At 43.0% G+C, this 27,846-nt stretch overlaps 1 protein-coding gene across 4 annotated transcripts; it reads left to right on the top strand.

Moving 5' to 3' along the window:
* On the top strand, window positions 1–26,235 carry frmd4ba (FERM domain containing 4Ba). Of its 4 annotated transcripts, XM_070902025.1 has the most exons (25): window positions 1–162; window positions 3,979–4,044; window positions 4,388–4,482; window positions 4,706–4,798; window positions 5,123–5,207; window positions 6,288–6,344; window positions 6,726–6,748; window positions 10,586–10,669; window positions 11,448–11,513; window positions 12,021–12,078; window positions 12,726–12,812; window positions 17,716–17,792; window positions 18,364–18,502; window positions 19,834–19,975; window positions 20,080–20,213; window positions 20,303–20,419; window positions 20,875–21,103; window positions 21,263–21,319; window positions 21,428–21,563; window positions 22,183–22,347; window positions 22,480–23,237; window positions 23,343–23,484; window positions 23,853–24,094; window positions 24,451–24,599; window positions 25,116–25,237. In XM_070902025.1, the coding sequence occupies exons 1-24, from the start codon at window positions 1–3 to the stop codon at window positions 24,510–24,512; spliced, it is 3,276 nt and encodes a 1,091-aa protein (XP_070758126.1). In that variant the 3' UTR covers window positions 24,513–24,599; window positions 25,116–25,237. The 4 variants fall into 4 exon arrangements, with proteins under 4 accessions (XP_070758126.1, XP_070758129.1, XP_070758128.1 ...); XM_070902028.1 differs by lacking the exons at window positions 23,853–24,094; window positions 24,451–24,599 and having other exon boundaries at window positions 22,222–22,347; window positions 25,116–26,235; XM_070902027.1 differs by lacking the exons at window positions 24,451–24,599; window positions 25,116–25,237 and having other exon boundaries at window positions 21,263–21,331; window positions 23,343–23,483; window positions 23,834–24,105.
* The last annotated feature ends 1,611 nt before the right edge of the window (window positions 26,236–27,846 follow it).

The raw sequence follows: 27,846 nt of genomic DNA on the forward strand, positions 1-27,846 counted from the left end.
ATGGCCGTGCGCATCATACGTGGAATGGAAGACCTGGTGGCATCGGGCAGCCAGCTCGCCTGGAGCCTGGCACACCAGACCCTGAGGAGGTGGTACAATCGTGGGCTCATGCCATGCAGACGCTTACTAGAGGCCTGGTTCAGGATTGGAAAGTGCTATCAGGTATGACAGCTCCTTGAGCAATGGCAGCATGAATGATTTCTGTGACGAGAAAGAAGAGTTTAAATGCAGCTGGTTTGATTGATTTTTACGGCAGCACATGTGATTAATTACCAGATTAATTGATTAGTGCCAGATGGACTTCTTTGATTACCCTTTGAATGTTTTATGGCTTCGATTACCTATAATCTCCCTTCAACTTTCCTCAGAGTGAGTCAGTACTTTTTCCCATTTGGCTCATTAGTGTATGCATGTGTTTATTTGTGTGAATGTGAGGCTGCCTCTCGGTGAGTCACAAAGCCAGTTTTTATTTTAACAAGGGTCTCTCGCTCTCTCTCCCGGCGCATATGGCAGCCATTAGAAAGCAGCATGACCAGCCGTTTGATCTCACTGTCTGGTTGAAGAGGAGAAACTTTCAAAGTTGAAATGCATTGTTGCTGGAACACCTGAACACTGTCTGTGTGGTGAACGCACCGTACTTGCATGGCCTCTGTGTAAACTTGAAAGCGCTCAGGTTCTTGCTTTTTCCCAGCATAGTGTCACGTGAAAATGTCTTTAGTGTCAGATGGCACCTGGGACTTACGTTTAAAACTGTTTTTCCATGTAAAAGTACAGAGGTGTTGGCAACAAAATGTGCTTTAAGATACATCAGACATTAGATACATTAACATGTAAGCACTACATTCATGGTCATGGTGGAGCTTATTGTAACTGCTTTATATACTTTTAATCAATAACAATGCAGACAACATATAGATATATATATATTTATAGACCAGTCACATGTTTTGTTTGTAAAATCTTAATCTGAAAAGTAACTCGTACTTATAGCTATTAAATAAACGTAGTGGAGTTATAAGAACAAAATATCCCTCTGAAATGTGGCAGAGTAGTCGTATAAAGTAGCATAAAATGGAAATACTCAAGTAAAGTGCAAGTAGTTACGTACAGCATTTGAGTAAATGTGATTAGTTGCTTTCCACCACAAGTATTCTATGTTTACTCAACCTACGGTTAACGGGTGAAGTGGCAGGTTTGTAGACGTGGTTAGAGCTGCAGGGTGGGCCCAGTTCAGCCAGAGTACCATCGTGGACTTCAGGCGGATGACTGCCCTGACACAGTCGTGACCTTTCTTTTTGTCATCGGGGACCTTGCTCTGAAGCCCAGGTCTTCTCTTCAGCTGGACTGAGGATAGTGATCTTTGTCAGCATTTGAAAAAAACAAACCATAAAATGGTGCTATTTTGTATATAAAGTATAGAGAGTGTTTTAAGAAATAATTTAATGTTTCATGGATTCTTTTAAAGCTGATAGAGCATTAAGATATGCAGAAAAGACTTAAATGCACAGATTTTGAAGGTGAATCTAAGATTCAATGGTTGGCTGTGAGCTTAAGATCACACTGACTAAAGGCCTTTGTCCGTTGCTCCGTGTTTTGATGTCATTGCCCTGCAACAATGCAGCATTGATAGATGGGCACTTGACAGGATTGTGCCCTGGACAGCCACAACAATTCATGAAAGGGGTGACTATAGTGGTTAATCCCAGATTAAACTATGGAACATGTATAATTAACAGGCACAATTATTTTCCCTATGAAGACGAATCAAATAAAGATGCTGTTTTCATTGAGGTTAGCTTCAGTAGTTCTTTATTTTTCCTATTTTGTGACAAAGATTCTTGCCTCTTCTGGACCACTGAGGTGTGGCATTTAAAAAGGTTCTTGCTGTGCAGCTCACATCAGACAGTAGAAGGAGTGGGTATGGTGTTGAAATCGTAAGTTAACATAACAGCAAGTTCACGTGACTGCAAATGAAACCCGTTGCTGAGAAGTACAGCTTCACCCACAGAACCGTAAATCTCACTGAGGTTTAGGGCGTCGAAAAACAGCAAAGTTGAAAAGTAGCTTGTACGGTATAAAAGTGAGATGACAGCTCTGTTGTGGTGCAGAGAACAATATGTCCTGGTAGACTGAAGTTTAACACCAGGCCAGAAGGCGTCTCCACGCCCTGCGGCCACGCTGGACGTCAACATGACCCTCACTTTCCACCACAGAGGCCAAGCAGCTGGATGCCACATGTTTTTCACTGAAGTCACAGGACACTTTCCTGGGCAGCAATCAGCATCCAGTCAACAGGAACTCACAGTCTTGGCATTGAGGTTCTGCCCAGTGTCTCTGAGATCGAACAGTAGTAAAATACTGGTGATGGGAAAATAATATAGAAGGTTCACAGAACCTTTTTTATAGCATGAGCGAGACCCTTTTTCTGACTCTGTACTCATTTCCCAACCACTAACAAGCATATTTGTAATGCATGAAAACTACTATCTGTAGAATTTCAATGTGATCATATTGCATCTTTCTAAATTTTCTGATGGAATAAGCTGTTGTTTGTAAAAAATAAAAAAAATAAAGAAATAAAAATTGGCATGCTCTGGTGTCTGCTACTGTCTCCAGTTTTGGTACTGCCACTAGGGGGTGCCAAAGTCAGGTCTTTTAAAATTCATATGGTGGCTTTAACTTACTTTAACTTGGATTTATTCTATTTTAATACACCAGACCTTGCCTTTGCCCATGTGATGTTGTACTCAACAAAAGATTTGGTAAATTACTTCACGCTTGTCGTATTTAAAGTGAGACTATGTAACTTTGAAAGAAGAATTACCTCAAATGAAAAGTTTAATTCAAAAGCAGATAGATATTGCTGTGTAACTGTTATTATTAAGACAGTTTGATAGCTTGTGGTAGCTTTATATTAACCGTACAGACATGGGAGTGGTGTCAATCTTCTCATCTACCTAGTGTTAGAGTACTTCCCGAAATGTTGAACTAATCCTTTAACATAAGAATGTTTTGCTACTGAATTCAACTTGACCTAAAAAAGGATTGATTGAACAATCCTTGCAAATGTAATAGTGGTTAATGTGGACTTACCCTACTCTGTACAACGTGTGGTGACACTATAGCATAAGGCATAAACTGTGTGAACACACAAGACAAGTATTGAGATCACATTTCACCAACAGCACTCCAATAGATTATATAAACACTGTGTAATCAGAGTTTTTAAAGGAATTAAAGATATTTTAAAATATCAGAATATGAGCCTGAATGTTGGCAACAGCTTAACACAGAAATATGACTAATATTCACCACCGTGCTACAATATTTCTACCTTGTCCTGCATTGAAAGGCTGTTCGGCTGACTGCTACACAATTAATCTTAAAACCATTCATCTTGAACAATACAGTGGGAATTCAATTAAACGATGCACCAGGGCTTCATTGTCTTTTGGTTTTGTTTCTCAACAGCAGAGGAAAACGTGGGATGTTGAAGTTTCAGGGATTTTCATTAGACCAGTGTTGTTGCAGAGGAAGGATATGTGGGTGAGAAAAGACAATAACATGTGTGTTGAGCCTTAATGGCAAAAGAAACTCAGACTCTTTATGATTCATGGTGCACGTATAAAGAGCTGATTTATGGCTGAAATATCGCTGCTGTACTTTTTTTTTTACACTTTAAACAAATAAGGATGATGATCTTGCTGTGGCTTTGATGTTTTGGAGCGTGGGTCCCATATGGACACTTGCCTGGTGGCTCCTCTTACCTATTCATTCAACACAAAGAAAAACATGACAGTGAGGTGAGTCACTGTTCAACTCGAGAAAAGAGAAGCAGCCATTTTATCCCTGGGCTAAAAACAGTGGAAGCGGGGCTTTGAGTGGAGAGGCGCAGGCGGAGGTGGAGGCAGTGCTTTCGCAGTGACAGTGTTGTCTTGCAGAAATTGTCATATATTCATGTCATCTGTCTTCCTCCAGATGACCGAGGGCCGTCTGTGCCAGGTTCACCTCCTTGATGGCAGGAAGCTGGAGCTGCTGGTTCAGGTAGTGGACACTTTCTGCTTGCATCCTTAGGCACAAATGACGCTACATACACCCTCGAAGATTATGCAGATGCACTGAAATTACGTAGGATTTCATGATGTGTGTCGATAATTATTGTAAAGAAGTCTTAATCTTATTTCCCAGGGCTCCTATTTTGCTTTCATTTCTTGTCAAATTGACTTTGTCTGTTTTAGGTTTTTCAGTGAAATGCTTTATGAATGTATGTCACATGTACACTTGTTTTCCACCTTCTGCCAGTTTGTTTTGTGTTTCACACATGACATTTGAGTTAGCATACAAATGATCTAAATTGACCTCCTGTGTTTTAATCTAAACTTTCCAGCCCAAGCTGTTGTCCCGTGAGCTGTTAGATTTGGTGGCCTCACATTTTAACCTGAAGGAGAAAGAATACTTCGGGTTGTGCTTCATAGATGACACGTAAGTACATTTTCTAGTGTAACAGATATTTTAAAGACAAAAAGTCAAATGTCCTAGTAGTGTGGGTGTGTTGTATTTTATTACATTTTATTTGAATTAAAGGGAATGGTTGATTTAGAACCAATCCTTGTTTACAGAAGCCTTAAGAGAGAAAAAAGAAGAAAAGAGAAAAATTACTATAGCTGTATTCCATCCTCTGATTTATTCTTTTATCCCTGCTCAGTGGCCAGAATAACTGGCTCCAGCTGGATCGTAAAGTCCTTGATCATGACTTCTCCAAGACTTCGGGGCCTCTGGAACTCAAGTTCCTTGTGAGGTGAGTGCTCTCGCTGCAAAAGCTTGCCAAATGTGGATTACTGGTGTGCTTCATCAGAAACCTCAGCCTATGCTGACAACTGAAAATCTCAATGCTTTACATGTTCGACTGAGCTGTCAATAATAGAGGCCTATTTGAAAGCAGATTGGTGTATTGAGAGCTTCATGGCCGCCAAGGCTGGTCCTGACCAGCAGGTGGCAGTGATGGAACACGCCAAACTATATTAAACATGATGAACTCTGAGAATAATGCTCAGGCACTGGCAAAATGTTTTGACAATCTATTTCAAGTGAACCTTGCTGACCCAAAAAACAATTTTCACAGGTTTTATATTGAGAAGATCACCTTCTTGAAAGAGAACCCAACAGTGGAGCTGTTCTTCCTGAATGCTAAATCTTTAGTGTTTAATGTAAGTGTTTTTAAGCATTTATTTTCTAAGAACTTGTTGCAGATGTTTCTGCTTGTACCCTATCAAATTCTGCATGTCTTTCAGTTTTACGACAGCAACATTTAAAAGGTCAATTGTTTTAGCAAATAGCATATGAATGATATTTCCTAAAGCCCACAGTTTTCCATGTATTTTCATGACTTCATATTCATATACATGTCTCTGTAATGCCTCAGAAATGCACCCAGAACACTGACAGTTTTGATCACACGCTGCTACATGTTATTGAAATCTCAAGCAGTTATTCAGAATGCTGCTTTCAAGTGCTGTTAGACATTTTACCATGTACGGCTAAGTTAATGAACCACTGACATGCAAGTAATATGTTATTGTTTCATGCAGTTTTTTGTGTTTGTGTGTAGTTTTTAAAATCATCATAATGGAGTTCAAAAGTTGAGCTAAGTTCAGTCATTCACATGAGAGTTGTAGGAGGAGGAGGTTTCCTGTGAACAATTTGATAACATTGGTCAAATTGAAATAATATTATTCGCGTACGTCTATTGCCATATATTATTCAATCTCGGAGATCAGAAATGAATTTATAACAATCACGTGTGTAAAGTTTGTAGTGTGTGTAGGTAGTTGGTATAGGCGGAATCCGGAGTTCGAGAACGGTACGAGGTGCCCGTGAATGCGGCATGTGATCAAACGTTGCAGTGCAGTTTTTTTCGCGGGGAGAGCAGACTGGTCACCATGGGAGACGGAGACTGTTGAACCTGCTTTCGGACCGTACCACTTTACCGAGGGGGCTGTAGCTTCAGGCAGGACCTTCAGTTACGCTTTCTATGCACCAGTGTGTATTTTGCCGCCTATGCAAAATGTCATGATAACTCGGGTGGTGGAAAAACAGTATTAAATACACTTCTCGGACAGTTTCAAACATCGTATTCTCTCTGCGGCAGTGGTTCAGTCGGTAACGGTGGGACCGAGGTACGGGACGGGAAGATTTTCTCTCAAGTCAAGTGTGTCGGACAGGCTGCACTTTGCGTGTGTATGTTTTTTTTCCAAAAACCCTGCTAATTTTAAAATTTTTTACTACAGGAGACCATCGAAGTGGAGAGTGAAAATGTTTTCAAGTTAGCCGCATTCGCATTGCAGGTAAGAGGGAGTTTGTGCCGCAGGCTTTCTTCGCTGAAATATTGTCACTCACCCCAAATGTGAATGGAGACGCTCGGGGGGGGACGTAACGTTAACATTTGAAAACAGTTGTCTCTTGAGGATGCTTTGGTCGGAGGTATTGATAAAGAAACGGTCCCTTTCATATTGATTTTACCTAGTATATTGAGCTTGTGCTTCGGGGCAGTGTTTATCTTGAGTTATTGGAGAAAGTAAAATGTAGTCAAGTTAAACGTGTCGATGTTTAATCGTGTAACGTTGCCTTTGTGCAGATTATGCAGGTAAAGTTAGCTAACATTAGCAAAATACTGGGCGATTTCCTTATGATGCTTTTACTGACTGCATTATTTTCCATTTTTAAAGGAGGCCAAAGGAGATTATATCAGGTAAGAAATTATATTAAATACCCAAAATGTTTTTTGTCACATCAAGCTGTAAGAAGGTAAAAGTTTTTTAATAGTTGACTTACATCTTATATGTTCGCTGTATTGGTATCCACAGACATCCATAAACCTTTTCATGAACTAGTGTCTGTAGTTGAATCCAAACTCCGCACGATTTATTAAGTGTTTTCTTCTGTACTCTGACAAGGAAGCAGGGTTTGGTCAGTGCTGAGTGTATAAAGGATGGCTGTGTGTAGCCAGTTAATGTTCAACTTGACTTGCTCTGATTTTATTTTGTGCTGGACTTCCCTCAGTTAATAATTCCCTTGATTTTGTTCTTGTGACATTGAACTAAACCTCTGCTGGCCTGCTGCCATCCACATGGTCCATACTTTGCCTATAAGATCAGAGCACTTTTGTTCTTTTGTCGTCATGTTTACAGTTTCAACTTTGCAAAGTCGGGCATGTTGTGATTGTATCACCTCTCAGTAAATGTCACATATCCTGACAAATGTGTCTCTTAATACATGGACATTGTGTACACAGTTTGGACGATGACACTGGTGGGAGACTCAGTACAAAACCCCCATAGTCTGTCCACCAGTGGAGATAATGTTTTCATAGTGGGCCTTGCTCTCAGAGGTCTGACCTGCTGATAAGGTATGTTGTTTTTTGACAGCTGTAGGAGTGAAGGGCATTGGCTGCGATTAGTAAACACTGCTCTGTCCGAGTCAGTGACTGAGCAGGTTGTAGCAGCACAACCTGTGTGTCGTCCTAGTGCTTTGCCTCTAAAGGCCTCTCTGTCCATTATGTGAACACAAAGATTTGTGCTCTGTAAGGAATTGCACATGTGGTGTTTGAATGGCGATACATGCAATGCTGAAAATGCAGTTTGACCCCTTGTCAAACCATTGCCTTTGTTCTCTCGCAACAAAAAGGGAAAGCACTTGGCTGCATCTGCTCGTGCTCATTAAGCACCCCTTTATTTACAGGCATGATTGACCTGATAAATGTTAATTATTATTTGTTGCAGCTTTATTACAGATTTATGCCTCAGTGTTTTGATTTAAAAGTTTAGTGTACAGTCTGAACTCTCTGCTTGTGTGGGTGTGGGGATGGGCTGTACTTTGTCCTGACCTTGAAAGCACAATAAAAGACAACTGGCCAACAAATCTGGTACAATCAGCGAGGATGGGAGTGTGTCCAAATTGAGCTGTCTTTTCCTTTATTTGCACAGACATTACTTTCACCCTGCTCATTCTAATTATGGTTTCTAGGTATGAAGTTGTACGATACTTAGAACATTTGTTTTGTGTTATTTGACAACAACTATAGGAATATAATCTGTTTCTTTCTTTGGAGAAATGTGTTGAAAATGGCAAAATAAAGATGTTTTCCTCAAACCTCTCTTACTTGAACTAGCCCCAATACCTTACACTATTGTATTGATGCATCCCCTGCTGTCCATGGCAGTATTTCTCAGTCCTGTCTGCAGTGTCCTTTTATTTCTACTTCCTTGAGAGAACAGGCCTGGTAAATCCCCTCATAAAGCATATAATATAAATGTGTGTCCTCTACACTGTATCAGCAAAGGGCCCTGGAGCAGTGAGATTAGCTGTGGAGGAGTTAGGGAGACCTCCTCCTCCTACAGCCAGCTGCCTTAAGAGGGATGAGCCAGACACGCTGTCCAATGGTAGACAAGTAGGCGTCAGGAGGACTCACTGCAGTCATGTTATTGTGGTGGTGTAGGCCAACCCCCTGTTGTGCATTGAATTAATGCACCATCAGGTTTCACACTGTACTTGTATCAGAATTCCTTTTGCTATGTCAGTATTGCATTGCATCTTGCTCGTATCATAGCGGAATGCAACAAGTTACAACTCTTCTCTGGGGGTTGATGAAAGGGATTGTGGACAACGGAGAAAATTACTGAATTGATTGATGTCTTTAATTAGACATAATTTTAACAGTTTAAGAGTAACACAGCTGGGATTTTTTCTTGTACAATGGTAATCAACTTCAAAAGTGAGCCACAGACATTTTCTATGCCACTATATATTTTTAAATCAACTTTGATTAACACAATGTCAGTTGTGTCCTAATTTTACCCTCATGGACCAATATTACTCCCAGACGGTTTTAGTCCTCAGTTCTATTTGCAGGTGTAGCCTGTAGTTAGTGGTTCATTCACAGCAACAGGCTCTCTCATTGTGCTCCCTCCACAGTCACCACGTCTCAGCCCTGTGGAATAGCTGACACATGAGTATTATCTCTCCCACTCCGGGAAGGCTGCGCTGGGCCGGCCTGTACAGAGTGTAGGAATTGCCCCCACGCTGCAGGCTGCGGGGAGATAACAGACGTAGTAATGAATTCCAGATTGCTGACGGGGCAGCACGGCTGCAGAGTAGATCACCCCGACAACGCCAGGCCCCAGCTCCCCATAAAACGTATGCCATCAAACACGCAGCGAAGTGCCGTGGCAGCAAAACCCAGTCAACCTAGGAGAGGTAGCTACAGGGAAGAGTGATTCAAGTGCCTCTGCCCTTGCCGTGGCTCACCCTTGTTTTTTGTTCAGTAAGCTGGTTCACATAACTTGTTCATTATGGTTCTATCCTACCGTGTCAGCGGATGTTAAATTCCATTATTCTTGGAAGAAGAAGACATAAATTGATGATCATTAAAGTCAACTTAAGGTCAAATAGCAATTGGCCTGAAATACTTATAACCTTTAACCTTAATACTTATTTCTGTTATGTCAACGTTATTGTTAAAGCTGGTACAATACTTGAGGATGTTCTAATAGTTTATATTAAGTATGCTCTGACCTACACATTTGGGTTCCGTCTCAGAGGCCACAGACTGCTTTGTAACAGCGCTGGGGCTCGTACAATACTTTTCAACACAGGGAGAGGCTGCCAAGTGCTTGTGAATGGCTTTTGTTCGGGTCTCCAGTGGACTGGCCCGCCAAGCCAGAGCCCTTTTTGTCCAGCAGAAACTGTAGGCCCAGTATTGCCTCCTACATGATGCTGGATTGACTCATAGTTTTCTATCATAAACCTTGACAGTGACAACTGCAACTGTGCCTGTTGCATCTGTCATGGTGGGATCATTTGGCTAATCTGTGTAGATGAATCAATACAAAGTCGTTTACCTATGATACATGAAATAACTGTGGAGTGCGTTACTGTTGAGAACCTGCATGAAATGGCTTTTATGTTTTTGAAAAGATTTCTCGGCAAGCCCCTTAAAAGGCTCCCTATGACTTGAAGGCCCTGCATGTGCTTTTAGACTCATGTCATGCCAGACTTTTAAATTAGGTCTGGCAAGACATGAGTGAAGCTCAAGTTTAGTCTTGGCAAGGAGTACTACTCTTTATACTGTAGATGAGAAAGATGAAAACAATATCCTGACACTGCACCTTTTCTAAAGGTTTGCAAACATGAATTATTGCTGTCATGCCTCAAGATAGAAATTCAAACCACACTGTCAAAGCACAAACATGTGGAGAACCTTTCTCTACGAATTTTTAGAGTAGTTGAGATTCTTGTGTAAACATCTACCTTTACTTTCTTTATTGTCCACACGCTGGTCTGGAGCACTGAGTTAAGGTCATAACAGGATACTATAGATGTCTAAATGTAGACAAAGAAGAGATTCTCATGTATAGGGGAATTAGTAATTGGACCATGTTAACATGTCTCATCAATCAACAGTGTCATTTTGGTGCTTTGTTGTGTCTCTCCCAGCTCTAAAGCATAGATGAGTTAATAGAAAGGACTCTTGTTATTGTGAACTAATACATTTGTGGCTCTTACAGTGTGTATGTGATCTTTTTTTCAGTGCTGAGACTGCCAGGTCAGACCTGAAGCAGCTCCCAGTTCTGCCCACCAGAGTATTAAAGGAGCACCCATCTCTCAATTACTGGTAAGTTATCTGAGCTGCTGAGGTTTCTGAAAACAAACCACAAAATGCATGAGTGTTTGGGTTATGTCGGGCGGCGGGGGTCACTGTTTGGGGATCACACACAGCCCTATAGATACGTATGGTTCAACCAATACCACAGCCATTCCTCCACAGTATGTGCTTACAATTCAACTGTTAAATCGCCTCAGTGGTCAGTAACACCTGGTTGTAAAAAGTAGTAATTTCCCAATTTTGGGGTGGTACAGACCTGCCTCGTTTTGCCTCTGATGGGGTGACTAATTAATGCCTGGGTTGTGTTAATTACGTTTGCCCATTAGTCCTGAGCGAGCACAGGGAGGTGCTGGCAGCCACTGGCTGTCTAAAGGATTGCTGTCTGTCTCTTCGGTGCACACTGTTTTTGCTCCTCTGCTCGCCCCGCCTCTTCTGGCTAAATGGTCATCTGGGGCTGCCGCAGCCTCTGAAGCCGATACATCAGTTTTAACATCCAAATTAAAATGATAGTCTTATGGTGCATGGGTGAGCACATGAACACATCTGTCTCAGTGAGTTTGCAGCCTCGCTATGCTATTAAAAGGGATGATTACAGTGGGAGGTAAATGGGATGCATTTGGAAGAGAGGTAGATGAGAGCCATCAGCAGGCCAGTAGGCCAGACTGCATTTTCTGCATGAGCAGACAGAATGTGTGTCAAAGAAAGGGCCCTCTCACACTCCCTCTGTGGCTGAAATGTGTAACACTTGATGTATTATTCATTAAATGTTTTATCTATCCATTTGCAGCGAGGACAAAGTGATTGTACATTACAAGAAACTGAAGGGACTGACCCGAGGACAAGCCATTGTGCAGTAAGTTCAGCACTACTATAATATGTTCATGAGTAAAAATGATTTGAGCTTGGCAAATGAACTTGTGTTTCCCTTTATGCACTACTGCCTCTGATGCCCCAGATCTCCAACACCTACATCAGGCCTTCCTCTTAAACCTCATGTGTCTATACTGTTGTTATAAGAGGTGGCAGTCACATGCCAGAATGTGTCATTTATTAGAGGAGGTGCTCTTTGAGTAGGCAGCCAGCCAGCCTTGGGAATCTGTCAGTCACTGTGTTTTTCCTGGGACTGTAACTCAGAGCAACCCTGGGTCATTTAGGCCAGAATGATGTGCCCTTGAACTGATCAATGGACTCTCCCTCATGGCCCTGAAACTAATCGATCAGCTTGCCACTGCAAATGACTGTGGCTTCTCAATGACTGTAGCTTAAATCCCACTCTATCTGTTGTACAACAGCCACCGGTTGACAGTGATGAAGTGTAAGTGGTGGAATTCCTGTGAACCTGTTCCTCTTTTCTCTGAAGGTATCTGGCCCTGGTGGAGTCCCTGCCGACATATGGAGTCCATTATTACCCAGTGAAGGTAACAGTGGTGCCCTGACTCATACAGAAGCTTAACCTTTGAACAAGCTTCTGTCAGCATGCAGTCTTCATTTCTTTTTCTGCATCTAATCGAAGACGTCACTCTAACCTTTTATCTCTTGATTTTATAACATTTTGCTTGATGCCTGAATTATGGGGCCTTTTCCTGTTTAAAATCTGTGCTGCAGCTAAAGCAGCAACACATGTGCTGTATGTTACTGCAGGAATACACAGGACTATACTCTGCCTGCTTGGGTGGGAGAAGAGAATACAAACTGGCTTAGTACAGAATTATATCTAAAATAATTCAAGTCAAGAATCCAGTAAACCATTAAACCAACGTGTTTAGTTCAGCATGTTTTAAGTAATTCCTCCAACCTTCCTGGCTTTTACTTGCATCAACTCACTTTCTCCACCAAACCTTATTAAATCAAGGTGTCTGAGGAGATCAAACAGTGGTGTTAAAATGACTTTTTGAAGGCTTGCAGAGATTTTAAGGCCTAAAATGTATTTGATCTCTTCTTGTGTTGCTATTGCTGTGAGCCTAATGGGGTAATTGCTTTGGTTACAGGCTTCTTTTTTTTTTTTTCAAACTCCCACCAATAAAGCTACCTCTAATGAGTGTTGGTGCGGTGTGCTTTCACGCAGGACAAGCAAGAAATACCGTGGTGGCTGGGAGTCAGCTACAAAGGCATTGGCCAGTACGATTTGCAGGATAAACTGAAACCGAGAAAGGTAAGTTGGCCTCTGTTTTACAGCTGCTCTATTTGTCTGAACTGTGTTAGTTTTCGTTTGAAAAAGTTATTTTTTCAAAGCAAAAGCAAAAACCACCACTTGAGACACATTTTCTTATTGTTTATTAGTTTTTGCTTATCCACGTCAAGCATCTAAGGATACAAGATTTCATATGTTGTACCAACTGTAAAGCCCTCTGGGACTAACTTGGGGTGTGGGCTTTATAAATAAACTTGACTTGACTTGGTTTCCCCACAGAGTGACATTGAATACTCAAGCAAGTAAAAGGCATTTAGTTAGTTACTTGTGAAAGTATGTACTATCGGGCACTATAGTAACACTTGAATTGCTAGTGGAAAACACAGCTTTCATCACCATGCCTTTTGCTAGCTGGTTAATGATCCATCCACACTGTAAACAGGCGTAATTAAGACCCTGGTTCCCATGCCAGTCAGGAGAAAGAGGAAGACAGATGGGGAAAATAGTTGGGAGTATCAGTATGTGTCGTGTGCAGTCAAGGCTGTAGGTGTACGAGCAAATATAGTACAATACTAACAGTGGAATGAATGGTCATAGGAGTTATAAAACAGCTCAACTTGCAACTTGGCAAAAGAATAGTGTAGAATTGTCTCTTTTTTAATTATAAAAGCTAATTGTTTTGGCAGTGTACTGTAAAGTCAATTAAAATACAATTTTTTTCAGGTAAGCTGTCATTTGTAACCTGTAACTTTACAGTAAACACATAGCATTAATGTTACTTTTACCTTTAATACATTCTATCAGACACAACGTTTTGGTTTCATGGTGGATATTAAGGTACTCCTCTGGTCTGTAGAGAGCCCATCATATGCGTCGTGGTGCATCTGTTAAAACAGTGCTTTCAGTACTAAAATGTACTGCACTTGTACTACACTGTTTGTACTTGTGTGGGATTTATCTCCCCCTTTGTTTGAGAGGTGTTATTCAATAGTGTCCCAACCAAGCATTTTTCCCCAGCCTCTTTCATTAGACTCGTCATAGCTGTTGTTATATGGCAGGAAGCTGTTGACATAGCAGGGTGTGCTGTTACGCTGAGGCATTAATGGGCACAGCCAGAGTGTGTCTCTCCCCAACCCTCCTAGTGGAAGGTGTAATTGTGGTTCTCTGTGGGAAGCAGCAGGCCTCTGGGAATGGGTTTGGCACTCTGCCAGCTGGATGGGTGGGTGTTTGGAGTTGGGGGGACAGCAATGGGGGTGTTGGGGTGCTGGGAGGGTTTAAAACTAGCCTCTGCCTTCCCCAACTCCTCCACACAAAGAGGGGACAGTCACATGAGAATCTCATTAGAGTTTCCTGTTGTGGGAAAGAAATGTTGCCTTTTTAAATGACCTTTTTCGTTGCTCTTACTGATAATTGGAAGTGTATGGCCACTTTCCTTTTGCCTTGAAGGGAGTCCTCTATATCTGGTGAATATTGATAGTGCTTCCTGCCTTAGTTCACAGCCCCTGTATTCAACCCTGCCCATCCCTCCTTGCCCTCTGCCCAGCCCCTCTCAGCATGCTGCACTCATTATGCTAATCTATGTGTGTGTGTGTCTTGGAAGGAAGACAATTGATCAAACAATACAAAACAATTATCTGTGTAGGGGGGGTGGGGGCTTGATTTAGAGGTGGTACTGGTGGGAGGTCAGCAGTTGTAAAAAAAAAGAAAATAAAAAAGGAATACATACAAAAGTAATACAAAAATAATTGGAAGTAGTTCCAATAGCATAACCTTACATTATTTTCTCTGCATGCATGCCAGTTTCATCACTCCTGAATAGCGTGAAACTCAGAAGCTCTCACTCCCTGCTGTGTTAAAGAGAAGTGACGTATTTAGTAAAGTGAATACCTTGTCATTTCCATGACATTATGTATGTATGAAGTGTATACGTGCTATTTAGTGTAGATAAACGCATGGAGTAGGTATCCCAAAGATTTGGAGGGGACAAAGGAGAAAAAGAAGATGCAACATTTATTTAGGAAAAGGATTAGACACTATTCAATATGCAAAAAACTAAACACACAACAGTGTGATGTATTTCCAGGACATACGACAGGACTGAAGCAGATGGCAAGTCAAGACTTAATTCTTTCCTGAATTCAACCAGGAGACTTTTCTGTCTCTCTTCCTCACCCTCTGTCACTTGGGCCCTCTCCCAGCGGGTAATGGGACACTCTTTAAGACCACATGCTGGTCCACATGTACGATGAGCCAGCAGAAGCAAAATAAATCTTCAGTTTATTATGGGTGACAGTGTCAGCTTTGGGGTAATAATAACATGATATGAAATAACTGTGAAATGTCTTAGCGAAAAAGACAGTTGAAAGGAAGTCACCCTATCATGAATCAAAACAGGAGAATGGTCCTTCCGAAGAGTTCTTGTTGTCAGACTTTCACAAGTTTAAGCTATGCGTCATGTTGTGGAAATGTACAGTTGCCAGCCAGCCAGAGCTGGTATGTGACATGTTATGTGAAGGGTGGGGCCGATATTTTTCTGTACGGGGCGGGTGAGTCAGGGCCTTTGACACATTTTCATCCATGTATGATTTTGCGGACGTGTGGCCCGGGGGGTCCTTGGGTTGTGGGTGTGAGCTGTATCTGAACAGCCCGATCCCATCTGAAACCACAGGCATTTCTGGCACACTTCCACCTGCCTGTAATGAGATATTTGGCAAAAACAAGGCAGATGTAAATACTGAACATATGAAGATGCAGAAATCCTGTGTATTCACTCAAATCGTGAGCGTACTGTTAAGCCGGTGTGTTTGCTGGTTTTAAGAAAATGGTGACTTTTGTTTTCTTTGCCTAAGATTTGCATCGATGAGTCACTTGCTGTGTCAACTTTCTTGTGTGCAGAATGATTCCTTGGACCGTTTCCTCTTTAAGAGTAGACTACTTGCAGTCTTGAGATCGAGGTGTGTCACGTCCTTGAAATATTTAGGCAGTTTCTTCAGCAGCAGTCACAGGAGAGTCCTCTATTAGTTTCATCTGTGTGCTGGCACACAGGTGTGGAGTTTCTCTAATAGGAATGATCCAGTGAAAGTATGTTTATTGCCCTGACCTTTTGTTGTCTGGTGTTACAATGTAAATGATGCTAGTGATAGCGACTAGGGGGTGTTAATTGGCGTGGGGTCCCCTCTACAATGTAATGAGATTTTTGAAAGTGTCCCGCCGGCTGGTTCCCATTGTTAATTAAGTACCATGCTCTTCATTTCACTGGCAGACTGACTATGTAATTGATAAGGAGTGCAGTATTTGCTGCAGCAGCATGTGGAATGGTCCACCATGCCCACAATCATAAAGACAATATTTTGCAAACAGAGCCCCTGCTATTAATGATTAGAACATAGTAACAGATTCCTAACATGCATTTGCCCTTGTGGGGGGGAGGCGGTTATAGTAGATTCAGCTACGCACAGTGCTTTGTGTGGTATTTACAATATGAAAAACAGAGAATTTCCCAGATGGAAGTGGAGTATTCAAAGTCTGTGTGGGATTGATCGCTTATCTGTGAGTGCCACAGAGATGAAATGTCTTCAAAGAAGGAAAAAACCTGGCCTAACAACTTCAACAACTACTTGTGTGCAACCTGCTCATCTGGTCCGACTAAAAAGGAAGTGCACTGTGTGGGAGAGAGGGAGAGAGAGAGCCGTGCAGAGCAGTACAAAGCCTTGGAGGCAGCATGAGGTATCTGTGATGTCATAGAGGGGAGGGGGTTAAAGGGGGGCGTGGCCAGCTCAGCTGAAACTCTTGCAACACCTATCTGGGTCCAGACAGACAAGAGAGAGTATTGTTCGAGGAAGCTCTAGCCCTGTGGGAACCTCAAAGTCAAAGGATTCAATACAAACCCAAGAGAATTCAGCAGGCATTTGATATTTGAAAAAAATACCCTTCACGGTAAGCCTTGTCACTGTGTCCACCTATTACCTGTTTAGCTCTATGGGTTTTAATGTTATTTTCTCCTTGTGTTCATCTAAATGCTCCTCATTGTGATGTACCTGCTCTCTGATATCTAGACACAAGCACTCTGTCACTGTGTGAGCCACACTGCTGTAAAGGAATATATGTAATGTGTTATAGTTGGTTTTGTCGAGTGTAAATTATGCTCAGCAAATAGGTTTGTCCCAGTTGAAGTGCAGATGTGTCAGCTTATTGTGATTTCTTACCCAAGGCACAATTTCTCACTCAGCGTACGAGATGTGTGATATGTTTTTGTAGTTCGGAGTAATTTAGGTTGTTACCTTCTATCAGGTAGAACAGTGGTTATAAATGTTTCCAGAGACATTAGTCTCAGCTCCACTGTTGTGCAGAGTCTTTCCGTTTTATCAAAATGACAGCAGAGAAGAGTTGTTCACAGGCAAGTAGCTCCATATCGGTTTAGTGAGCCCAGTGGAGCAAATGTTTCATCCTGACACAGAGAAGTCTCCTCCACAGCAGAATGAAATGAGAAGCTGGCCTGCCGCCTGGCACGATTTTGCTCCCTGCAGTTGCAGCAGCATTATAATTACTCCTATGTTAGCCCGAACCTACACCTGACTGGCGGGCCCGCTGAGCCCCATTCACAGCTTCAGCTGTTATATGTTGTTTCTGCTAATGTTGCAAGTTGACCAGAAAGAGGTGTGCTGAAAGGCAGGCTGCAGTTGTTTTAATTCCTGTTGTGTTGTGATCTCTTGGTCAGATTGATCCCTCTCGTATGGGAAGCTTCTAGCTTTTCTGAGTAAACTGATGCCAATGTGTGTTTTACAGCCTCTGTGTGTCAAATGACATTTCTGTTTATGCACTGTAAATCCACATTTATCAATAGTCCTGTGTTGGCTTACTCAGTGATGTGTACTGTCTCTCACTCTTCCCCTCCCCCCTTTCCACTGTCTCTTTCTCTCTGCAGTTGTTTCAGTGGAAGCAGTTGGAGAATTTGTATTTCCGAGAGAAGAAATTTGCTGTGGAAGTGAACGACCCACACAGGTCAGAGAAGGCAAACCACTTAATCTGTCTTAACTGATGTGAACTGATCCTTTCACCGTTTTTGAAGTGTTCCCATTTTAGCTGCTGCTCTCTTGCTTCAGTTGTCCTTATCTTACACCTTACACACGGTGAAGGGCATCTGCAGTCAGTGGCCCATTTAGGACACTGTGTTAATAGCTATAACCTGTCTGTAAAGTGAGAGTTTTCCTGCTGGTCAGGGGCCACTTTATTATTCTATGGTTGTTATAAGACCTCTGCTCCTCACACAGGCTTTAATGTGGCAATTCCAGCCTCCAAAGCTGTTATTAAATCCCACTGTCTGTTTCAAAATGAGTTTGATGGCGCTGCTCTTCTTCTTTTCAGTATATTATTACTTACACCCACAAGTTTAATTGGATAAAGATTTAATAAGAATTCCTTTCTAATCTTTGCTTAACACATCTTTTATTTAATCTCAATTAAAGCCTTGTTTATCTGACATCAACTGTTTAGTTTTTGTGTGCAGCTACTGAACAGATTTGCTTCTTGTATAAGTACAAGTACTGAGTGTTTTTCTTGTTATCTTCTACAGAAGAACAGTGACCAAGCGAACTTTCGGACAGACTGGTCTGGTTATACACACGTGGTATGCCAGCCACTCTCTGATTAAAACCATCTGGGTGATGGCCATCAGTCAGCACCAGTTCTACCTGGACAGGAAGCAAAGCAAAGTGAGTGTCTCTTGTGTCTTCACTGATTCACCTTTCTTTTTTCAACATTTCCTGCCAACTCAGATTTAGTCAGAAACAGTATAATACGCCTTCTACAATGATGGTTGACCTTTGTAGAGAGCTTGCCTCATGTCAAGTGACACGCATAAGAGTCCCACCTACAGATCAGGGTCAGGCCTGTGTGTGTGTTTGCAAGGGAAAAAGGAAGAGGAGGAACAAATGACTGGCTGATATACACAGTGTGTTTGTGTTTTCCACTGGTCAGTTTGTCAAGTTTGTAATGGCACCCTATTAGAAACTTCATTTTGGGTGATAACATTTACGATTTCCCCCCGGGGATCAATAAAGTATCTCTGATTCTGATTCTGATTTATTATCATTTAACTGACCTGTTTCTACCAGGCTGCAAAATGAACCTTTAGACAGATAAAAACACACTGAGCCTGTCTTTTTCTTTCAGTTTCAATGTGCACTGGAGTTCTGTTTAAAGGGATATTGTGCAAGTACCACAGACTGGTGTAACAGTGACTGTTCATCATGTGATGCACTGCCTGATCCGTGTCCCATGCCTGTGACTTGTGTAAATAGGTTGGCAAAGGGAGGTCCCAGGCCTCCAGGTTTAAAGTAAATAGGACCCATACTGGTAGACCTTGTGTTGGGAAAGTGTCGCGGCCTTGGTTTAAAAGGAATAGAATTGCTGTTATCCATTGAGCCTGAAGTAACAGACGGCTGGGTAGCTGAAATTGAGAATGCACAGGAGCTTGTAATTGCTCAGAGTGAAAGATTTTTATCACTCTGCAGATAAAATGGCACAGTGATATAGTTCTAGTAGTAGTGCGTATTATCATGCCTATTTTTGCCTTGTCTTTGGCTGAAGAGGAAACATATTCAACTCAAAGTAAACTACAACGTCCCATATAAAATGTGAAGTGGTTTGTATGATTTTACCATTCAGAAAAAAATGGGAAAAGGCACGGGGTGTTCACAGCGAATGTTAAAAGTTGTCCAAATACCCTGAATATACACCCGTGGTCCATGTGTTTGTGTTTATGATGCAAATTTGCTCAGCATCGGGCTGTTACGTAGTGTGAGAGGTGTGTGATGTGCATTTCGTGGTGGAGACGGATGAGTGTGTGTGGCTGCAGTCAAATGAGGTTATTCAGCCACTGTCTCCCTCAAAGGCAGATGGCGTGTCAGTGTTCATCCAGGAATAGAGCTCACACTGATTGATGAGCGAGCAGATCGCTTAGAGTACCAAGTGTGTGCGCTATCATTAAAATGAAATGCTCCGAATCCTTCCTCCTCCTAACTCTCTCTTCCCTCCCCTACAGTCAAAGATGACCACAACCAGGAGCTCAGGAGACATCGCCATGGACCTCACAGAGATCTGCGCCCCACGGATCAGTAAACTTTCCAGCATTGAGAGCAAAGACCAGCTTATCATGGCCAGCAACGGAAGCCTCATCTCAGCCGGTGAGCAGAGAGTTAATCAGCTAATGGCCTCTGTTCCACATCAGATTGATGAGTGATGATTTATTGCTATAATTTGTGGTTAATCTGATGTCTCCTTGTTCCAGGTTCTGCTGACTCTGAAGTCAGTGAGGAACAGAAGAAAGAGAAGGTTGCTGAGTTGAAAAAGAAAGAAAAGGGCCTTCAAGACACACTGACAAAGAAACTTGAGGAGCTGAAGAAGATCTGCATGCGAGAAGCTGTGAGTGTCTCTCTCATTTTGTTATTTTCCAGTGATGTTTAAAACGTCCACACCCTCAGCTCACTGTTGGCCGTTGTTCTCATTTGCAGGAGCTTACGGGCAGATTGCCTAAAGAGTATCCCTTGGCCACAGGTGAGAAGGTTCCTCAAGTACGACGCCGTGTTGGGACAGCCTTCAAGCTGGATGACCTTTTCCCCTATGATGAGGTTAGTGTAGCTGTTGTTGTGTTTTTGATGTGATATATATATATATATCCGTCTGTTATGTAATTTAGCATGTCATGCTTTGTTGAAACACAGTTCTCATCACACCCTCTGTGTTTGTTTACCGAGAGATCATTTAAGATCATATGACTTTGAAATGAGGATTAAGAGTTCAGCATGTATTTTGAGTCTTACATGGAATACTGCATTTATTGTGAGTTGTAGCTGGTTTCCATCTACAAGTCAATTGGAAAAGTGAATATGAATGAGAGTATAAATGTAAATATGAATGTATCAGCACCCTGATGAATGTTTTTAGATAAATTCCATATTGTGTCTTGTAACAAGGAGACTTTTGAAGTCTGTTTCTTTGTTCAGAGCGCTGCCGTTGACAGGATCCGTCTTTATTTTCGGGACATTCTCCGCTAACTGTGCGCACGTTGTGTGTTTCCCCGTAGGACCCACACCTGAGGAATCTGGAGAGCAGGTTCGCCTTGCAGCAGAAGATCGTGGAAGCAGCCTTCAAGTTATCCAGTGAGGGAGACCTCTGCAAGACGGTGAAGAAAAAGAGGAAGAACAACTTTCTTGATGCAATGAGGAAGCTGGAGGAGATCGAGAAGGAGATCAACGCCTACAGGATCAAGAAAGGAAAGCTACCCACCCAGAGAGCCTCACTGATCTTAGCAGGTAGATATCATCAACAGCTGCAGTGAAAACTCTATACAGGCTATCATTTGCTTACATGTCATTTTTAAGGATTTTTTAAGAATTTTTAGTCTGTCACTTTCTATGAAAAGTGGAATATCAGAGGCGTCTCTGATGAGGGTTTCTCCCTTCTGTCACCAGATGATGTCAACCCCTCAGACCTCAGCTCTCTATCGGACAGCCTCACTCTGGATGATGGTAAGTGCCCGGGCATAGTTGCGCTCAGTGCGCATGTATTCACTCCCTCCTCCCCCATTCACTGCATTTTAGATCTATTTTGATTAAGCAGTCACTTTTATATCCCAGATGATGAGCTCACTTCCCAGAGGCAGCGGTCCAGATCGGTTCAGTATTCTCCAAGACCACACCATGCCGAAACTCTGGACATCCACTACAGCAAAGACAGACGGGGCTCGTCCAATGAGCAGCATGCGGACAGCAGGTACACTGCCAGCACTGACACCATGAAATATATTGATATTTTCATTTCCAGTGTGTGTCTGATACTTATATAGAGGCACGAAGTATGGAGCTAGTACAGACCTGTAGAGTAGATCCAGAGCTACATTCCTGCTAGTCACCTCCTCCCTCCTTCTCCTGCCTCTCCAACAATCTCCCTCTTATCAGCCCAATGCACTGGCTTTAAAAATAGATGGAAAAGAACATGTTGCTGCCTGTGAAGGAGCAGACAACAATTCCAAGCTGAGCGGAGAGAGGAAAAGGGAAACAGGAAGGTGGCTGTGGAAACTTAGTTTAAATGGCAGCTACTTCATGACTGTTTACAGAATGATATGCGTGATGTGTTGCCCTCAGCTTCGGAGATTTAAACTAATTAAAAACAGTAATAATGCTTGGTGGTGCATGAAAAGAAAGATCAATGGACTATGTAATGGCAGTCATTCAGGTGTAAATGATGCATTCAAGCAAACCCAAGGTGTGTTTTTTTTTTCTCCCGTTGTTTTCAGAGCAAGTGAAGAGCCGGTAGAGGTGTTTATCTCAATAAAAAGCTCTGCCCTAAAGAGTCGATTGCCCTCAAAACATTTCTCTTATCTGTGTTCCAGATTAAATTACGACCAAATCCAGGAATCACTCCACTACAGTCACCGCGATGCCTTATCAAGCCACAGAAGCCCGTTTAAACCGGCTTCCAGACAGCCACGTGATGCCCGCAGCATGCCCCCTACCCCCCTCCTCACCCGCAACGCCTACAGCAGCACCCAGCTCAGGTAGGGCCCTGACCCATCTGTGTATTTCTTTATATATTTATTTTCTCAAATATCTGCATCGCAGCTCTTGTGTGTTTTGGTGTATATGTGAGTCAAAACACAGCTTTTAAATGAAGTGTTTTCCAATTGTAGATCAGAAGATGCCCCACAACATTTCCGCCAGCGTAGCGGTAGTCTGGAGTCCCAGTCTCAGTTCCAGACGGAGGCAGAACCCCCTGTGCCAACGTTCACCTTCTCCCCAGCCCGACGCAGCAACAGCACTGAGGTCCTCGATGATGGCTCCTCCTATACAAGCCAGTCCAGCGTAGAGTACAGCGTCCCTGGTAACCACACCCACAGACGCAGAGCTCGCGGCCGCCACAGAAAGGACATGTACGCCAACACGGGCAGCATGCCCAACCTGGCTCAGCCAGACACCCGCTGTTACGCCTACCAGCCTCGGGCCAGACCCACCACGACAGCCTACTACGTGACAGGTTATCCCAGCTACGCAGAACCAGAGCCTTACTCCAATGGGGTCTACATGTACGACAACGAGATGGAGGGACACTATAACGTCAATCCTTCATACCACCCAACCCCGACAGCTTATCACAGCCACGATATGCCCAGTCACTACGGTAACGATGAGATCGATAGCATGTCACAGAACCCCTACGCCACGCTGCGGCCCCCCAGGAACCGTCCGGCGCCCCGCAGCAACGAGCAGGTCAGCAAGAACATCCAGAAGGCTCTGGTGTCCGAACACTTGAGAGGCTGGTACCAGCGCAACACTGCACACAAACAGGCAGCGTACAACTACGACTACGACAGAGGCTCCCAGCAGAGCCTGGGCTATCAGACCATGCCTGCACCGTACAGCCACAACAACAGAAACACCTCCTACTCAGGTTAGATCACTGCACCATATATTATAGTCTCCAGTGCATTATGTCGTTGACCCTGGTTTCACATGTAGGTGGGTCATTTGCTGACGTGTACCAATTTTTCTCCAGTGTCCTCAGTGTCCTCCAGTGGAAACTGGCACAACCACATGAGTGGTGGTGGTGGTGGTATGTCGGAATATGACATGCCCATGCATGCGCCGCAGTCCTACTCTTACAGCACAGCCCCCTACAGCCACTCCGCCCACAGCAGGTGAGAAAAAAAAAACTTGGCCTCGACTCAGCTCCTTATCCAATAAGCCACTCCCTGATCCTCCTTATCTCCAGCGCTAAGTGCTAGTGTTTAATTACCTAGAATGGATGGCTACAGAAAATATAAGCTGCTATTTGGTTTTGTTATCCTTTAAACACAACAATGCTGTGGACTGATGTGTAGCCAATGTTTTTCTACAACTACACCCTTAAGTTAGGAAACCAGAAAACATCCATCTGCTTAACATGACAGCTTGGTTCAGCAGTAGGATTATAGGATCTGTGCAGCCAGCAGTCAGTTCTTCCTCAGAGCTTAAGACGGGTTCTGCTCTCCTCCTTAACTGTCCACTGGCCCCTGCTTTCTTATAGATACGGCGCCTCCCAGCTTTTTAAGGGCTCCTGGCACAGCCCTGATGGCCAGAGGCGCTGTGCCCTTTTCCCTGCTAGTTCTTCCTCCTCCGCTTCCTCCTCTACCTCCTCCCTGCCCTCCTCCTCCTTTCCCTCCTCCTCCTCCTACTCCCCTGGCTGTCGGGTCAGGCAGGTGGCCTCCAGCCCTGCGCAGCCACAATCCTCCAGAGGGCACAAGCTCAGTAAGGTGTCCTTTGTGAAAGGTAGTTCATAGTAAGTAAACAGCGACGGCCGGAGCCTGTGCCTTTGCTTCTCTCAGTTTGTCCGCAACGTGACTCCATAGTCTGCTTGTCGATGTTTTGAAGTGAACTTTGCATTTTTGAGATGTTTGACTGATCCTTCATTGTCATGTATGATAAGGTAACTGCATGGCTTTTTTTAAGAACATGCCTGCCCTACTTCCTCTTCCAGCTGGCATATTGTCATCCAGTGGTCACATTTCTCTGCAGTGTGCCTTTACTGCTCAGATTTTTTTTTTGCCTTCCTCTTGGCCCATGCAGAGGCTCCCTGCCCATGTGCTTCCATTCACCCTTGACCTTTGCCCCCCTCTCATGCACAGATGTCCCCCAGAGTTTGAGTGGCGGAGCTGTGATAGGATGGCGTGCCCTGCAGGGCCTTTAGAGAGGTGTGGTGCTGTTGCCTATGCTACTGACCAGGAAAATTAACCCCCTCCCCCCCAATAATTAAAGTCACAGCACAGAAGAAAGGGTGAGAGACAAGAATGTAAAACTTCCCCACATGGTTATCATGGTGATGGTGATGTGTCTTTTTTATATGTGGCAGGGACTGACAGAAAGCTCCAAATCATTTCATATCACTCTTGCTGATTTTTGCTTTGTTTCTCTGGGTGTCATGTGGTGGTGGGAGAGCACTTGTGTGGCAGAGGGAAAAAAATGTGACCCCTGAATATTGTCGCATTTGAAGGCTATGCGTGGGCTATGCGTGTGCGTAACGTCTGTGTGCATCTGCTGTTTTGTTGGGTGAGAATGTTTGACCCTGGGTTTACCTGAGATTAACATTAACATGCCTGAATCACACGAGGTAACTTAGTATATTCATGTATTTTGCATTTCTTCTTTTAGTTTACTTCCTGATCTTGGCACTACAAAGCTGAAATATGACAGGATGGTTTTGACAGCCCAGGGTTAATTCATTCTGAATTCCACAAGCTACACTCGGTTTGCTACCTGTCTCATGTGTTTCAATCTTGTGTGTTTATTACAGATCCTACATAGATGTCAGCCAAATGGACCCACACATCAGTAACCAAATGCACACTGACCTGGAGCCAGAAGATCAGATTTACTGGCACGAAGACTCAAAACCGGGAACAATAGTGTAGTTGCCTGTCTGTCATTGTGCTGTATTCGTTTTTTCACCTTGACAAGTTGTCATTGTGCCTTAGACTGCACTTACCTGTTTTTCTGTACGAGGGGATCCAAAGAAAGAAGTAACTTAACTTCTGTGGAATTCAGCATGTAAAAGAAATGAATGCAATTGCCAAACTGACCCACATGCTTGTGTTTAAATCGTAACAAATACCCACTGGAGCGTCTACATGTCTGGATTGCGAGTGTTTGTGGTGATGGCACTTGTGCACTGAAACTATACCAGGACCTGCTGTGGACTGTGTGGTATAGCCAAAGGGAATGTGGACTTAACCTCCCCAGTGTTTTCTCTGTAGAGATACCGGCTTCAGAAACCAGGGACTAGGACTGTCTCTGTAAGAGTGAGCCGCAGTGAACAACGAGAATGACTCATCCCGATCTGCCACTTACACAAATGTATGAACACTGTAACCATGAAGGATTGGACAAGGATTGATAAGGACATTATCAAAATGAAGGATTGAACTCATTAAAAATGAGTCAAAAAGATGGCTACTTCCCGGAAGATTTTGCAGTCACCAGATCCAGTTTTATCACAGCATTGCTTGTAGCTTCCTGTAGTCTTGTTTGTCGTTTACAAAGTATTCAATCCATCTCACTGTCAGTACTTACAATACGATTGAGCCGAACGCTTCTGTCACACCGTTTGAGTATTACCAACTTTGATATCACTGCCACATCTGATCAGTAACTGCAGAACCGGTTTTGTTTTTTTATTTTAACATGGTGATTTCATCCATGCTGGAAATCATGGACTGGTGCTCCCAAGTTCTCTTAAGAGAAAGAAGCTGTATGTAAATGTTGTTATTGTAAATACACTGGTTCCGTCTTTTTTTAGAGCATTTTTATGTATTTGAAAAGCATGTAATATATAGTAAAACAATTGTTGTTAAGCTGGTTCTTAGTCATTTGTATAATTGCATTTGTTTGAATAAAAAAAAACAGCATTCGAATCAGCTGTTGGGTTTGGAGGTCATATTTATTCATAAGAGCAGTACCCCGATTTGGAAACATCTCAGGGAAATTTAGTCAAAAGAAAAAATCGCACCAAGAAAACAGTGCAGGAAAACAGGATTTGATTCTAAATCCATTAAATTAGGTAATTGAACGTCTGTTCAGCCAGTTCAATTAATTAAATGGTGTTTGAAGAGTACAATGATTGTCACCACTTACAGAGGAAAATAGCTAAATAACCTAAAGTCTCATTTACATTTTATTGCTCTGAACAGGCTTTGTCACAGTGGCTTATGATGGTGGTCTTGGTCAACTGGAACACATGAATGCATTCTCCACATATAAATGGTTTAGAAACCGCTTATCTGGGGTGCATTCAAGGAGGCAGATACTCCTGGCTACATCCCAGCTCGTAAGAATGAATGCAGAGCTGCAATCAGTCATGATGAGAGCTAATTATGAATAAATGATCTGTTTTTAGAAACTCTCCTGCTGCACAGCTCTGTCGCTCTGCAGTATGTTCCCACCGCCTCGCTGTGTTGCCAGGCTGGTTTTCTGTGTCCTTAAGCCATAAACCGACCAAACCAGTCTTTAAAACCTGTCACACCCATTATGGGCTATAACCCGTTCTTCTGTCCTCCCCTGTGAATGACAGGCTAGTGTTTATAGCACCAAACCCTCCCTGAAGGCATCCATGTAATGGAAGTCTGCTGTACACATGTATTGCCCCCCCCTGTAGATTACGCTATAACCCTTCACCTCCTTTCCCTCCTTTCCTTCCCCAGCCGGCACACATTTTCTACCACTATGAGTGTATCCTGCCACTGGTAGGAAGACTGCAGTTGAGCAGCTTTACTTGCTCGACCATACCCCTCAGTGTTGTGCTTCTTCAGCGAGCTCAGGGGAGGTCTCAGACTCCTCCAGCTCCTCGGCTTTACCCGAGGCAGTGAGAGAGGGGGAGTGCTTTGTATCCAGCTGTCTCCCTCTGTCTCTGTGCCTCTGCTGCTTCACACCAGCTGCAGCCAGACATCAGGCGAGGCTGTTCCAGCTGACACTCGACTACATAAACAACGGGCTCTTATGTCCTTTCCCTTCATCCAACACACTACGGACAAAACTCTAGTATGGAGAGCAGATTAGGGCTTATACTATTAACAGATTTTAAAGCTGCCCTAATCAATATGTTCATATTAACAATGAATTAAATGACTATGTCTAATGTGAAAGGTTAAACTCACAGAGAATTATCACCTGACTCTGTCCCCTCAGCTCTACAGAGCGCTTTAGCATCTTTCAGCTCATTGTTTTGGTTCTAACTTTACTGTTTTGGTTTTGGCAAAAAGAATTTTCAGAATTGTTTAGAGTCTCCGCCGCAATTGATGGGATATTTTAAAATGGCGGGCTTGTGCATGGAGTCCTTTGTTGTGCAGGAAAGTAACGATTCTGTTGACCAATCAACAGATTGCAGTGTCTCTAGCTCCACCTTTAAGTCCTGGGTCGGTGTGTTTGGTACCTCGAAAGAGGGGTAACAAAAAAAGGGGAAGGAATGGAGTGGATCTATTGGTAGCATCCATTTTTGCCATTGGAAATGCTAAAATAACCGTTCTAATGTG

This window comes from Enoplosus armatus, chromosome 3 (genome assembly GCF_043641665.1).
Source record: "Enoplosus armatus isolate fEnoArm2 chromosome 3, fEnoArm2.hap1, whole genome shotgun sequence".
In the NCBI taxonomy this organism is placed as follows: domain Eukaryota; kingdom Metazoa; phylum Chordata; class Actinopteri; order Centrarchiformes; family Enoplosidae; genus Enoplosus; species Enoplosus armatus.